This window comes from Triticum aestivum, chromosome 5A (assembly GCF_018294505.1).
Source record: "Triticum aestivum cultivar Chinese Spring chromosome 5A, IWGSC CS RefSeq v2.1, whole genome shotgun sequence".
Taxonomy (NCBI): domain Eukaryota; kingdom Viridiplantae; phylum Streptophyta; class Magnoliopsida; order Poales; family Poaceae; genus Triticum; species Triticum aestivum.
In genome coordinates this window covers 594863241-594876703 of record NC_057806.1, presented here as the reverse complement: position 1 = coordinate 594876703, position 13463 = coordinate 594863241, and the positions used below count along the sequence as shown (strand labels likewise).

The following is a 13463-nucleotide window of genomic DNA, read 5'->3' as shown; positions in this document are numbered from 1 at the left end:
CTTCGCACACAGGTGGCTGGTGGGTGTTAGTTTCTCCAACTTTAGTTGAATCGGATTCAATGAACAAGGTTCTTTCTGAAGATCAAAAAGCAATCACTATACCGCGTTGTGGTTTTTGATGCGTAGGTAAGAACGGTTCTTACTCAGCCCGTAGCAGCCACATAAAACGTGCAACAACAAAGTAGAGGATGTCTAACTTGTTTTTGCAGGACATGTTGTGATGTGATATGGTCAAGACATGATGCTAAATTTTATTGTATGAAATGATCATGTTTTGTAACACAGTTATCGACAACTGGCAGGAGCCATATGGTTGTCGCTTTATTGTATGAAATGCAATCGCCATGTAATTGCTTTACTTTATCACTAAGCGATAGCTATAGTCGTAGAAGCAATAGTTGGCGAGACGACAACAATGCTTCGATGGAGATCAAGGTGTCAAGCCGTTGACGACGGTGATCATGACGGTGTTTTGGAGATGGAGATCAAAGGCACAATGTCGTGGAATTGTCACGGCAGATGTCCTTAGTGTCAGGACTTAGTCGCGAGGCCAACACATCTATGTGGTAGCTTGAGAGGGGTTGAGCGGGACGAGAGACACGATGTTTTACTCAGGTTCGGCCCCTCACGGTGGAGGTAAAAGCCTACATCCTGCTTCATTGATATTGATGATGATGATCGCGGTTACAAGAGTGCTCTATTTTGAGAGCTATTGTCTAAACCTAACTTGTCCAACTTGTGGAACTTGTGAATCTTCTCCTCTCCCCCCACTTTTGGGGAGCCCTGCCCCTCCTTATATATCTTGGAGGGGCGGGTTACATGTAGAGTCCTATTAGGATTAGGACTAGTCTATCTTAATACAAACTGGATACAAGTCCAGGTCTTAGCTCCTTGTAAGATAATATTCCTCCTGCCTTTCCTCTTAAACCGGCCACCATTAAACGTGAACCAGCCTTCTAGGCCTTGGGCCTTGTCATCCGTCTGTCCCGCACGCCGGATCACCAGTGAGTCATAAGACCAGGTGGGTTGCTTGTAAACCGCCAGGTCAGGGCGGGTCGCCAGTAACTCGCCAAGTGTCAGCGGGGTCTTCAGATAAACCGCCAAGTCCTGGCCGGGTTAACTTCCGGCCGGTTTACGCCGCGGGGTATATCCCCGACACACAAGATGATGATGGCCATATCATATCACTTATATTGATTGCATGTGATATTTATCCTTTATGCATCTTATTTTGCTTAGTTCAGCGGTAGCATTATAAGATGATCTCTCACTAAATTTCAAGGTATAAGTGTTCTCCTTGAGTATGCACCATTGTTAAAGTTTGTCGTGCCGAGACACCACGTGATAATCGGGTGTGATAAACTCTATGTTCACATACAACGGGTGCAAGTCAGTTTTGCACATGCAGAATACTCGGGTTAAACTTGACGAGCCTAGCATATATAGATATGGCATCGGAACACTGAGACCGAAAGGTCGAGCGTGAATCATATAGTAGATATGATCAACATAGTGATGTTTGATATGTCTCCAACATATCTATAATTTTTGTTTGTTCCATGCTATTATATTATCAACCTTGGATGTTTTATATGCATTTATATGCTATTTTATATGATTTTTGGGACTAACCTATTAACCTAGAGCCCAGTGCCAGTTTCTATTTTTTCCTTGTTTTTGAGTACAGAAAAGGAAAATCAAACGGAGTCCAATTGACCTGAAATTTCACGGAGATCATTTTTGGACCAGAAGAAGCCCACAGAGTACCGGAGATGGGCCATAAGAGTCCCGAGGCCACCACGAGGGTGGGGGGCGCGCCCCCTACCTCGTGGCCGCCTCGGGGACCCCCTGACTTGTTCCCGACTCCAACACCTCTTATATAACCCCCAAACTTCCAAAAAGTAACCGAGATCAGGAGTTCCGCTGCCGCAAGCCTCTGTAGCCACCGAAAACCAATCTAGACCCGTTCTGGCACCCTGTCGGAGGGGGGAATACCTCTCCGGTGGCCATCTTCATCATCCCGACGCTCTCCATGACGAGGAGGGAGTAGTTCACCCTCGGGGCTGAGGGTATGTACCAGTAGCTATGTGTTTGATCTCTCTCTCTCTCTCTCTCGTGTACTTGATTTGGCATGATCTTGATGTATCGTGAGCTTTGCTATTATAGTTGGATCTTATGATGTTTCTCCCCCTCTACGCTCTTGTAATGGATTTAGTTTTCCCTTTGAAGTTATCTTATCAGATTGAGTCTTTAAGGGTTTGAGAACACTTGATGTATGCCTTGCATGTGCTTATCTGTGGTGACAATGGGATATCACGTGATCTACTTGATGTATGTTTTGGTGATCAACTTGCGAGTTCCGTGACCTCATGAACTTATGCATAAGGGTTGGCACATGTTTTCGTCTTGACTCTCTGGTAGAAATTTTGGGGCACTCTTTGAAGTTCTTTGTGTTGGTTTAATAGATGAATCTGAGATTGTGTGATGCATATAGTATAATCATTGATACGTCTCCAACGTATCTATAATTTTTGATTGTTCCATGCTATTATATTATCTGTTTTGGATGTTTATGGGCTTTATTTTACACTTTTATATTATTTTTGGGACTAACCTATTAACCGGAGACCCAGCCCAAATTGCTGTTTTCTTGCCTATTTCAGTTTTTCGAAGAAAAGGAATATCAAACGGAGTCCAAACAGAATGAAACCTTCGGGAGAGTTATTTTTGGAATGGAAGCAATCCAGGAGACTTGGAGTATACGTCAGGTAATCAACGAGGCAACCACGAGGCAGGGGGCGCGCCCACCCCCCTGGGCGCGCCCTCCACCCTCGTGGGCCCCTCGTTGCTCCACCGACATACTTCTTCCTCCTATATATATCCATATACCCCCCAAACATCAAGGAGGAGAATAGATCGGGAGTTCCGCCGCCCGAAGCCTCCGTAGCCACCGAAAACCAATCTAGACCCGTTCCGGCACCCTGTCAGAGGGGGAATCCCTCTCTAGTGGCCATCTTCATCATCCCGGCGCTCTCCATGACGAGGAGGGAGTAGTTCTCCCTCGGGGCTGAGGGTATGTACCAGTAGCTACGTGTTTGATCTCTCTCTCTCTCTCTCTCTCGTGTTCTTGAGGTGGTACGAACTTGATGTATCGCGAGCTTTGCTATTATAGTTGGATCTTATGATGTTTCTCCCCCTCTACTCTCTTGTTATGGATTGAGTTTTCCCTTTGAAGTTATCTTATCGGATTGAGTCTTTAAGGATTTGAGAACACTTGATGTATGTCTTGCATGGGATAACCGTGGTGACAATGGGTTATTCTATTGATCCACTTGATGTATGTTTTGGTGATCAACTTGCGGGTTCCGTGACCTCGTGAACTTATGCATAGGGGTTGGCACACGTTTTCGTCTTGACTCTCTGGTAGAATCTTTGGGGCACTCTTTGAAGTTCTTCGTGATGGTTGAATAGATGAATCTGAGATTGTGTGATGCATATCGTATAATCATACCCACGGATACTTGAGGTGACATTGGAGTATCTAGGTGACATTAGGGTTTTGGTTGATTTGTGTCTTAAGGTGTTATTCTAGTACGAACTCTATGATAGATCAAACGGAAAGAATAGCTTCATGTTATTTTTACTACGGACTCTTGAATAGATCGATCAGAAAGGATAACTTTAAGGTGGTTTCGTACCCTACCATAATCTCTTCGTTTGTTCTCCGCTATTAGTGAATTTGGAGTGACTCTTTGTTGCATGTTGAGGGATAGTTATATGATCCAATTATGTTATTATTGTTGAGAGAACTTGCACTAGTGAAAGTATGAACCCTAGGCCTTGTTTTAACGCATTGCAATACCATTTTCGCTCACTTTTATCATTAGTTACCTTTCTGTTTTTATATTTTCAGATTACAAAACCATTATCTACTATCCATATTGCACTTGTATCACCATCTCTTCGCCGAACTAGTGTACCTATACAATGTACCATTGTATTGGGTGCGTTGGGGACACGAGAGACTCTTTGTTATTTAGTTGCAGGGTTGTCTGAGAGAGACCATCTTCATCCTGCCTCGCACGGATTAATAAACCTTAGGTCATCCACTTGAGGGAAATTTGCTACTGTCCTACAAACCTCTGCACTTGGAGGCCCAACAACGTCTACAAGAAGAAGGTTGTGTAGTAGACATCAATGTTCACCATTGAAAACTACTCCATCTCACGTGATGATCGGACATGGTTTAGTTGATATGGATCACGTGATCACTTAGATGATTAGAGGGATGTCTATCTAAGTGGGAGTTCTTAAGTAATTTGATTAACTGAACTTTAATTTATCATGACCTTAGTACGTGGTAGTATTTTGCATGTCTATGTTGTTGTAGATAGATGGCCCGTGCTGTTGTTCCGTTGAATTTTAATGCGTTCCTAGAGAAAGCTAAGTTGAAAGATGATGGTAGCAACTACACGGACTGGGTCCATAACTTGAGGATTATCCTCATTGCTGCACAGAAGAATTACATCCTGGAAGCACTGCTAGGTGACAAACCTGCTGCAGGAGCAACGCCAGATGTTGTGAACACCTGGCAGAGCAAAAGTTGATGACTACCCGATAGTTTAGTGTGCCATGCTTTACGGATTAGAACCGGGACTTCAACGATGTTTTGAACGTCATGGAGCATATGAGATGTTCCAGGAGTTGAAGTTAATATTTCAAGCAAATGCTCGGATTGAGAGATATGAAGTCTCCAATAAGTTCTACAGTTGCAAAATGGAGGAGAATAGTTCTGTCAGTGAACATATACTCAGAATGTCTGGGTACCACAACCACTTGACTCAACTGGGAGTTAATCTTCCTGATGATAGTGTCATTGACAGAGTTCTTCAATCACTACCACCAAGCTACAAGAGCTTTGTGATGAACTATGATATGCAAGGGATGGATAAGACTATTCCTGAGCTCTTCGCAATGCTAAAGGCTACGGAGGTAGAAATCAAGAAGGAGCATCAAGTGTTGATGGTCAACAAGACCACCAGTTTCAAGAAAAAAGGTAAATGGAAGAAGTGGAACTTCAAGAAGAACAACAAGCCAGTTGCTGCTCAAGTGAAGAAACCCAAGTCTGGACCTAAACCTGAGACTGAGTGCTTTTACTGCAAATAGACTGGTCAGTGGAAGCGGAACTGCCCCTAGTATTTGACGGAGAAGAAGGATGGCAAAGTGAAAGGTATATTTGATATACATGTTATTGATGTGTACCTTAGTAATGCTCGCAGTAGCGCCTGGGTATTTGATGCTGGTTCTGTTGCTAATATTTGCAACTCGAAACAGGGGCTACGGATTAAGCGAAGATTGGCTAAGGACACGGTGACGATGCATGTGGGAAATGGTTCCAAAGTCGATGTGATCGCCGTCGACACACTAACTCTACATCTATCTTCGGGATTAGTTTTTAACCTAAACAATTGTTATCTGGTGCCAGCGTTGAGCATGAACATTATATCTGGATCTTGTTTGATGCGAGGCGGTTATTCATTTAAATTAGAGAATAATGGTTGTTCTATTTATATGAGTAATATCTTTTATGGTCATGCACCCTTGATGAGTGGTCTATTTTTACTAAATCTTGATAGTAGTGATACACATGTTCATAATATTGAAGCCAAAAGATGCAGAGTTGATAATGATAGTGCAACTTATTTTTGGCACTGTCGTTTGTGTCATATTGGTGTAAAGCGCATGAAGGAACTCCATCCTGATGGACTTCTGGAATAACTTGATTATGAATCACTTGGTACTTGCGAACCATGCCTCATGGGCAAGATGACTAAAACTCCGTTCTCCGGAACAATGGAGCAAGCAACAGAGTTATTGGAAATCATACATACTGATGTATGTGGTCCAATGAACATTGAGGCTCGTGGCGGATATCGTTATTTTCTCACCTTCACAGATGATTTGAGCAGATATGGGTATATCTACTTGATGAAACATAAGTCTGGAACATTTGTAAAGTTCAAAGAATTTCAGAGTGAAGTGGAAAATCATTGTAACAAGAAAATAAAGTTTCTATGATCTGATCGTGGAGGAGAATATTTGAGTTACGAGTTTGGTCTTCATTTAAAACAATGCGGAATAGTTTCGCAACTCACGCCGCCCGGAACACCACAGCGTAATGGTATGTTCGAACGTCGTAATCGTACTTTACTAGATATGGAGCGATCTATGATGTCTCTTACTGATTTACCGTTATCGTTTTAGGGTTATGCTTTAGAGACAGTTGCATTCACGTTAAATAGGGCATCATCTAAATCCGTTGAGACGACACCTGATGAACTGTGGTTTGGCAAGAAACCCAAATTGTCGTTTCTTAAAGTTTGGGGCTGCGATGCCTATGTGAAAAAGCTTGAACCTGATAAGCTCGAACCCAAATCAGGGAAATGTGTCTTCATAGGATACCCAAATGAGACTGTTGGGTACACCTTCTATCACAGATCCGAAGGCAAGATATTCGTCACTAAGAATGGATCCTTTCTAGAGAAGGAGTTTCTCTCGAAACAAGTGAGTGGGAGGAAAGTAGAACTTGATGAGGTAATTGTACCCGCTCCCTTATTGGAAAGTAGTTCATCACTAAAATCAGTTCCAGTGATTCCTACACCAATAAGTGAGGAAGCTAATGATGATGATCATGAAACTTCTGATCAAGTTACTACCGAATCTCATAGGTCAACCAGAGTAATATCCACACCAGAGTGGTATGGTAATCCTGTTCTGGAGGTCATGTTACTTGACCATGACGAACCTACGAACTATGAGGAAGCGATGATGAGCCCAGATACCGCAAAATGGCTTGAGGCCATGAAATCTGAGATGGGATCCGAACAAAGTATGGACTTTGGTTGACTTGCCCGATGATCGGCAGGCCATAGAGAATAAATGGATCTTCAAGAAGAAGACCAACGCTGACGATAATGTTAGTGTCTACAAAGCTCGACTTGTTGCAAAAGGTTTTCGACAAGTTCAAGGAGTTGACTACGATGAGACCTTCTCACCCGTAGCGATGCTTAAGTCCGTCTGAATCATGTTAGCAATTGCCACATTTTATGATTAGGAAATTTGGCAAATGGATGTTAAAACTGCATTCCTTAATGGATATCTTAAAGAAGAGTTGTATATGATGCAACCGGAAGGTTTTGTCAATCCAAAAGGTGCTAACAAAGTGTGCAAGCTCCAGCGATCCATTTATGGACTTGTGCAAGCCTCTCGGAGTTGGAATATACGCTTTGATAGTGTGATCAAAGCATATGGTTTTATACAAACTTTTGGAGAAGCCTGTATTTACAAGAAAGTGAGTGGGAGCTCTGTAGCTTTTCTGATATTATATGTAGATGACATATTGTTGATCAAAAATGACACTAAATTTCTGAATAGCATAAAAGGATACTTGAATAAGAATTTTTCAATGAAAGACCTCGGTGAAGCTGCTTATATATTGGGCATGAAGATCTATAGAGATAGATCAAGACGCTTAATTGGACTTTCACAAAGCACATACCTTGATAAAGTTTTGATAAATTTCAAAATGGATCAGGCAAAGTAAGGGTACTTGCCTGTGTTACAAGGTGTGAAGTTGAGTCAGACTCAATGCTCGACCACTACAGAAGATAGAGAGAAAATGGAAGTCATTCCCTATGCTTCAGCCATAGGTTCTATCATGTATGCAATGCTGTGTACCAGACCTGATGTGTGCCTTGCTATTAGTTTAGCAGGAAGGTACCAAAGTAATCCAGGAGTGGATCACTGGACAGCGGTCAAGAACATCCTGAAATACCTGAAAAGGACTAAAGATATGTTTCTCGTATATGGATGTGACAAAGAGCTCGTCGTAAACGGTTACGTCGATGCAAGCTTTGACACTGATCCAGATGACTCTAAGTCACTAACTGGATACATGTTTTTATTAAATGATGGAGCTGTCAGTTGGTGCAGTTCCAAGCAGAGCGTCGTGGCGGGATCTACGTGTGAAGCGGAGTACATAGCTGCTTCGGAAGCAGCAAATGAAGGAGTCTGGATGAAGGAGTTCATATCTGATCTAGGTGTCATACCTAGTGCATCGGGTCCAATGAAAATCTTTTGTGACAACACTGGTGCAATTGCCTTGGCAAAGGAATCCAGATTTCACAAGAGAACCAAGCACATCAAGAGACGCTTCAATTCCATCCGCGATCAACTCAAGGAGGGAGACATAGAGATTTGCAAGATACATACGGATCTGAATGTTGCAGACCCGTTGACTAAGCCTCTCTCACGAGAAAAACATGATCAGCACCAAGACTCCTTGGGTGTTATAATCATTACAATGTAATCTGGATTATTGACTCTAGTGCAAGTGGGAGACTGGAGGAAATATGGCATAGAGGCAATAATAAAGTTTTTATTTATATTCCCTTATATCATGATAAATGTTTATTATTCATGCTAGAATTGTATTAACCGGAAACTTAGTACATGTGTGAATACATAGACAAACAGAATGTCACTAGTATGCCTCTACTAGACTAGCTCGTTGAATTAATAATGGTTACGTTTCCTAACCATAGACATGAGTTGTCATTTGATTAACGGATCACATCATTAGAGAATGATGTGATTGACTTGACCCATCCGTTAGCTTAGATGGATGATCGTTTAGTTTGTTGCTATTGCTTTCTCCATAAATTATACATGTTCCTATGACTATGAGATCATGCAACTCCCGAATACCGGAGGAACACTTAGTGTGCTATCAAACGTCACAACGTAACTGGGTGACTATAAAGATGCTCTACAGGTGTCTCTGATGGTGTTTGTTGAGTTGGCATAGATCGAGATTAGGATTTGTCACTCCGAGTATCGGAGAGGTATCTCTGGGCCCTCTCGGTAATGCATATCACTATAAGCCTTGCATGCAATGTGACTAATGAGTTAGTTACGGTATGATGCATTACGAAACGAGTAAAGAGACTTGCCCGTAATGAGATTGAACTAGGTATTGAGATACCGATGATCGAATCTCGGGCGAGTAACATACCGATGACAAAGGGAACAACGTATATCGTTATGTGGTTTGACCGATAAAGATCTTCGTAGAATATGTGGGAGCCAATATGAACATCCAGGTTCCGCTATTGGTTATTGACCGGAGACATGTCTGGGTCATGTCTACATAGTTCTCGAACCCGTAGGGTCTGCATGCTTAACATTCGGTGACAATCAGTATTATGAGTTTATGTGTTTTGATGTACCGAAGATAGTTCGGAGCCCCGGATGTGATCACGGACATGACGAGGAGTCTCGAAATGGTCGAGACATCAAGATTGATATATTGGACGGCTATATTCGTACACCGGAAGTGTTCTAGGTGATTTCGAAGAAAACCGAAGTGCCAGAGGGTTACCGGAACCACCACCCCCCTCCGAGGAACTAATGGGCCACATGAGCCTTAGTGGTGAGAGAGAGGGCCGACCAGGGCAGGCCGCGCGCCCCTCCCCCTCTAGTCTGAATTGGACTAGGGAAGGGGGGGCGGCGCCCCCCTTTCCTTCTCCCTTCTCCTCTCCTTCCTTCCTCCTTCCTCCTCCTAGTTGGACTAGGAAAGGGGGAGTCCTACTCCTACTAGGAGGAGGAGGACTCCCCTCCTTGGCGCGCCCCAAGGGCCGGCCGGCCTCCCCCCTTGCTCCTTTATATACGGGGGCAGGGGGCACCCTAGAACACACAAGTTGATCGTTCATCCCTTAGCCGTGTGCGGTGCCCCCTCCAACATAATCCACCTCGGTCATATCGTCGTAGTGCTTAGGTGAAGCCCTGCGCCGGTAGCTTCATTATCATCCGTCATCACGCCGTCGTGCTAACGAAGCTGTCCCTCGACACACAGCTGGATCGAGAGTTCGTGGGACGTCACCGAGCCGAATGTGTGTAGATCGCGGAGGTGTCATACTTTCAGTACTAGGATCGGTCAGATCGTGAAGACGTACGACTACATCAACCGCGTTGTGATAAAGTTTCCGCTTACGGTCTACGAGGGTACGTGGACAACACTCTTTCCCTCTCGTTGCGATGCATCATCATGATAGATCTTGTGTGTGCGTAGGAATTTTTTTGAAATTACCGCGTTCCCCAACACACACATAGATAATTTGTTCATGTTTCATGTAAAAAAAGTTTCATATTTTTATTTTACTGCTCATCAATGAGCAGATGAGCTCATGATTAGCAGCGGCTTTCCGCAATGCAATATCATGCTATTTCATTTCTATTCTTTCCCTATGAGGACACATTTATAGATGCAATGGTTGGCTAATTTTTACCATAGACTTTTCTACCCTTTTTAGATATATATGTGTATGCTTTAATATAAACTAGCCCCATCAAGCGATTTCTTTCAATTGGGAAACATAATTTTGAAACACGCCAATGGTGAATGGACACCTCGCAATGTTCGTATATGACTGGTGTTAAAATAGTTCCCGCCGTCTAGTTATGTATATACATGCTCTTACTTAGATTTGTTTTGAATTTGGAATCAGAGGCCATGAATTGATCTGGCGTTCGACTTCCTGAAGCATCCGAGTTATTCTGGTTGGCGCTTGACCTCGCGTTTTGCTGTGCTGAAAGAACAGTACAAAAATTGCAGTTTTTCTTCACCAATGTTTACCTTCACCAAATAAGTACGGTATTTTCTCTTCAAGATCCACATCGCCTCCATCTTCTCTCTAGATTTTCAATAGTATTTTCCTTTTGGAGCTATCCTGGTTTTAAAATTGTGTTCCTTCAGAATTTGGAAGGCCAATCAATTGTATACTGGTATGTTGTTCCACTAATTTCTCTGTCAAATCAAACTAATACTAGCTGTAATCAAGCTAGATAATTACATACAAGTGGTGTCATTTTAATGCTTTGTGCAGCTTTTGAATGTTATATTTGAAACATTGACAATGATGAGGGACATGCTATTTTGATTGGTACCCTATATATGCTCATTCAACCAATTTGAGCATGCCCTAACAATACAAAACCAAATAGTACGCAAACAATTTCTGGAGAACGAATGATTTTCCCTCTTAGACTAGAGCGTTGAGATAGTGCTATGTATATCCATGTTGATGGAGGTTTGAACATGCCAACAGACGAAATGGGCATAAAGCAGTGTTCCCTATAAAAGCAGAACTAACTAAAGAGTTATTTTTCTGTCTTGAAATTACATATAATTAATTAAGAGTACCAATCAAAAGAGTGTGTCCCTCATCATTGTCAATGTTTCAAACATAATATTCAAAAGTTGCACAAGGCATTAAAATGATGCCACTTTGTAATTATCTAGCTTGATTACAGCTACTATTAATTTGATTTGACCCAGAAATTGGTGGAAATACATCCCAATATACAATTGATTGGCCTTCCAAATTCTGAAGAAACACAATTTTAAAACCAGGATAGAACCAAAAGAAGGTACTATTGAAAATTTAGAGAGAAGATGAGGCGATAGGGATCTTGAAGAGATAATGTTCATACTTTTAATTCAGCATTCACAGAGAGGCTTGTCTAAATAAAATGATGGGACCGAAACGCGAGGTCAAGCACCAACCGGAATAACTCGAGTGCTCAGGAGGTCGAACGCCAGATCGAATCATGGCCTCGGTTTTCCAAATTCAAAACAAATCTAAATAAGAGCATGTATATACATTAGTCATCTATTAACTCCTATCTATGAATCTATCTATCAAGGAGACACCGTATACCACACTAGATATCATCATGGTTGGCATATCCTATGCGAACAAAAACTAGGATGCCTCGAAAGTTCCAGAAATCAAACCACAATACTAATTTCGAGCAAGCAGCAGCTAGCACATACCCACTTGCATAATTGAGAAAGAAAGGAATCTAGGTACGTGATCTCCACAACCAAACATCAGACAACTTCAAGGAGACCGTGTCCTCCCCTAACCTATACTATAAATAGGATAGACATAAGCCCTTGGTTTCTCACACCTCCCATAGCTCAAGCACCAAGAGTATCTACCTAGCTAGGCAACGATGGGGCACACAAAGGCAGCAGTGCTAGTGGTGGTGCTCGCCGTCGTCGTGCTTGGGCTTGCCACCGATGGCCAGGCGCAGCTGCAGAACGGGTACTACACGGGCAAGTGCCGCGGCGACGACGTGGAGGCGGTGGTCCGGGGTATCGTCAAGGCCCGATTCGCCCAGGACAGCGCCATCGTCGCCCACTTCCTACGCTTGCTGTTCCATGAGTGCGGCGTCAATGTATGCGTATATTATGACTTTATGAGCTTTTGCTAGCTAGAGCATGATATAGTATATACCAATGTGCCGTTTGATTCATACGTGCGCACCACTAATTCTTCTACTGCACATCCACAGATAGATAGACTAACTAATCTGTTCTTTTTTGGAAACTGAAAGCTAATTTGTTTGACTATACGTGCGTAGGGCTGCGACGGCGGGCTGCTGATCGACGGCCCCGGAACAGAGAAGACGGCAAAGCCGAACCTGAGCGTGAAGGGCTACGACCTCATCGCCACCATCAAAATGGAACTTGAGAAGCGGTGCCCTGGCGTCGTATCCTGCTCCGACATTGAGATCCTCGCAACCAGGGACGCGGTGAATGCGTCCACGGGACAAGGATACGCGGTGCGCACCGGGCGCAGGGACCGCCGGCGGTCCATAGCCACCGACGTGAAACTTCCGGGGCCAGATTTCACGGTTCCGCAGGCAGCCGCTTTCTTCGGCACGCTCGGCCTCAGCTCGGACGACATGGTCGTTCTCCTGGGCGCGCACACGGTTGGCGTCGCGCACTGCAGCATGATCAAGAAGAGCCGTCTTTACAGCTACGGCGGCAAGGCCGGTGCAACGGACCCGAGCATGGACCCGGAGCTAGCGTCCATATACAAGACATACGTGTGCCCCAACACGGCATCCTCCGACAACAACATCGTGTTCCTGGACGACCGGTCCAGCGCGTCCAAGCTGGACAACAGCTTCTACAAGATGCTGCAGCGTCGCCGCGGCGCGCTCATGGTTGACCAGAACCTCTACAACGACGGCTCCACGCGCTGGATGGTCGACAGGCTCGCCAACACTGACCACTTCCGCTGGCTCTTCCCACAGGCGCTCGCCAAGCTGGGGGAGGTCAACGTGCTTACCGGCACACAGGGAGAGGTCCGCAGGGTCTGCAGCAGGTTCAACTGATGAGATCATCATCGTTTTCTGCTGAGACATCAATTAATGGTGTGCCTGTTGTGTTTATTTCCGGTCGGATTGGTGGTAATTTTTTCTCCCTTTTTTGGTTTTGGTCGGATTCATCTCGATGTACTCTGTTCTGACCGAACGTTCGATTCATTTAATTTGAGTTCCATTGAATAATTTCTAATAACATGAACGATTGAGATCAACAGCAACATAATTGA

The 13463-nt window shown here is 43.7% G+C and overlaps 1 protein-coding gene across 1 annotated transcript; it reads left to right on the top strand.

The window, feature by feature from the left end:
* The first annotated feature begins 12075 nt into the window (after positions 1-12075).
* LOC123107869 (peroxidase 57) lies at positions 12076-13245 on the top strand. The gene is made up of 2 exons (XM_044529769.1): positions 12076-12300; positions 12487-13245. Exons 1-2 carry the CDS (start codon positions 12076-12078, stop codon positions 13243-13245), a joined length of 984 nt encoding a protein of 327 aa, XP_044385704.1.
* The last annotated feature ends 218 nt before the right edge of the window (positions 13246-13463 follow it).

Excerpts from the sequence above, each read along its gene's own strand:
- LOC123107869 (XM_044529769.1), top strand. The coding sequence starts at position 12,076 with ATGGGGCACACAAAGGCAGCAGTGCTAGTGGTGGTGCTCGCCGTCGTC. Across the intron at positions 12,301-12,486 it reads TCCATGAGTGCGGCGTCAAT|GGCTGCGACGGCGGGCTGCT; the intron begins GTATGCGTATAT and ends ATACGTGCGTAG.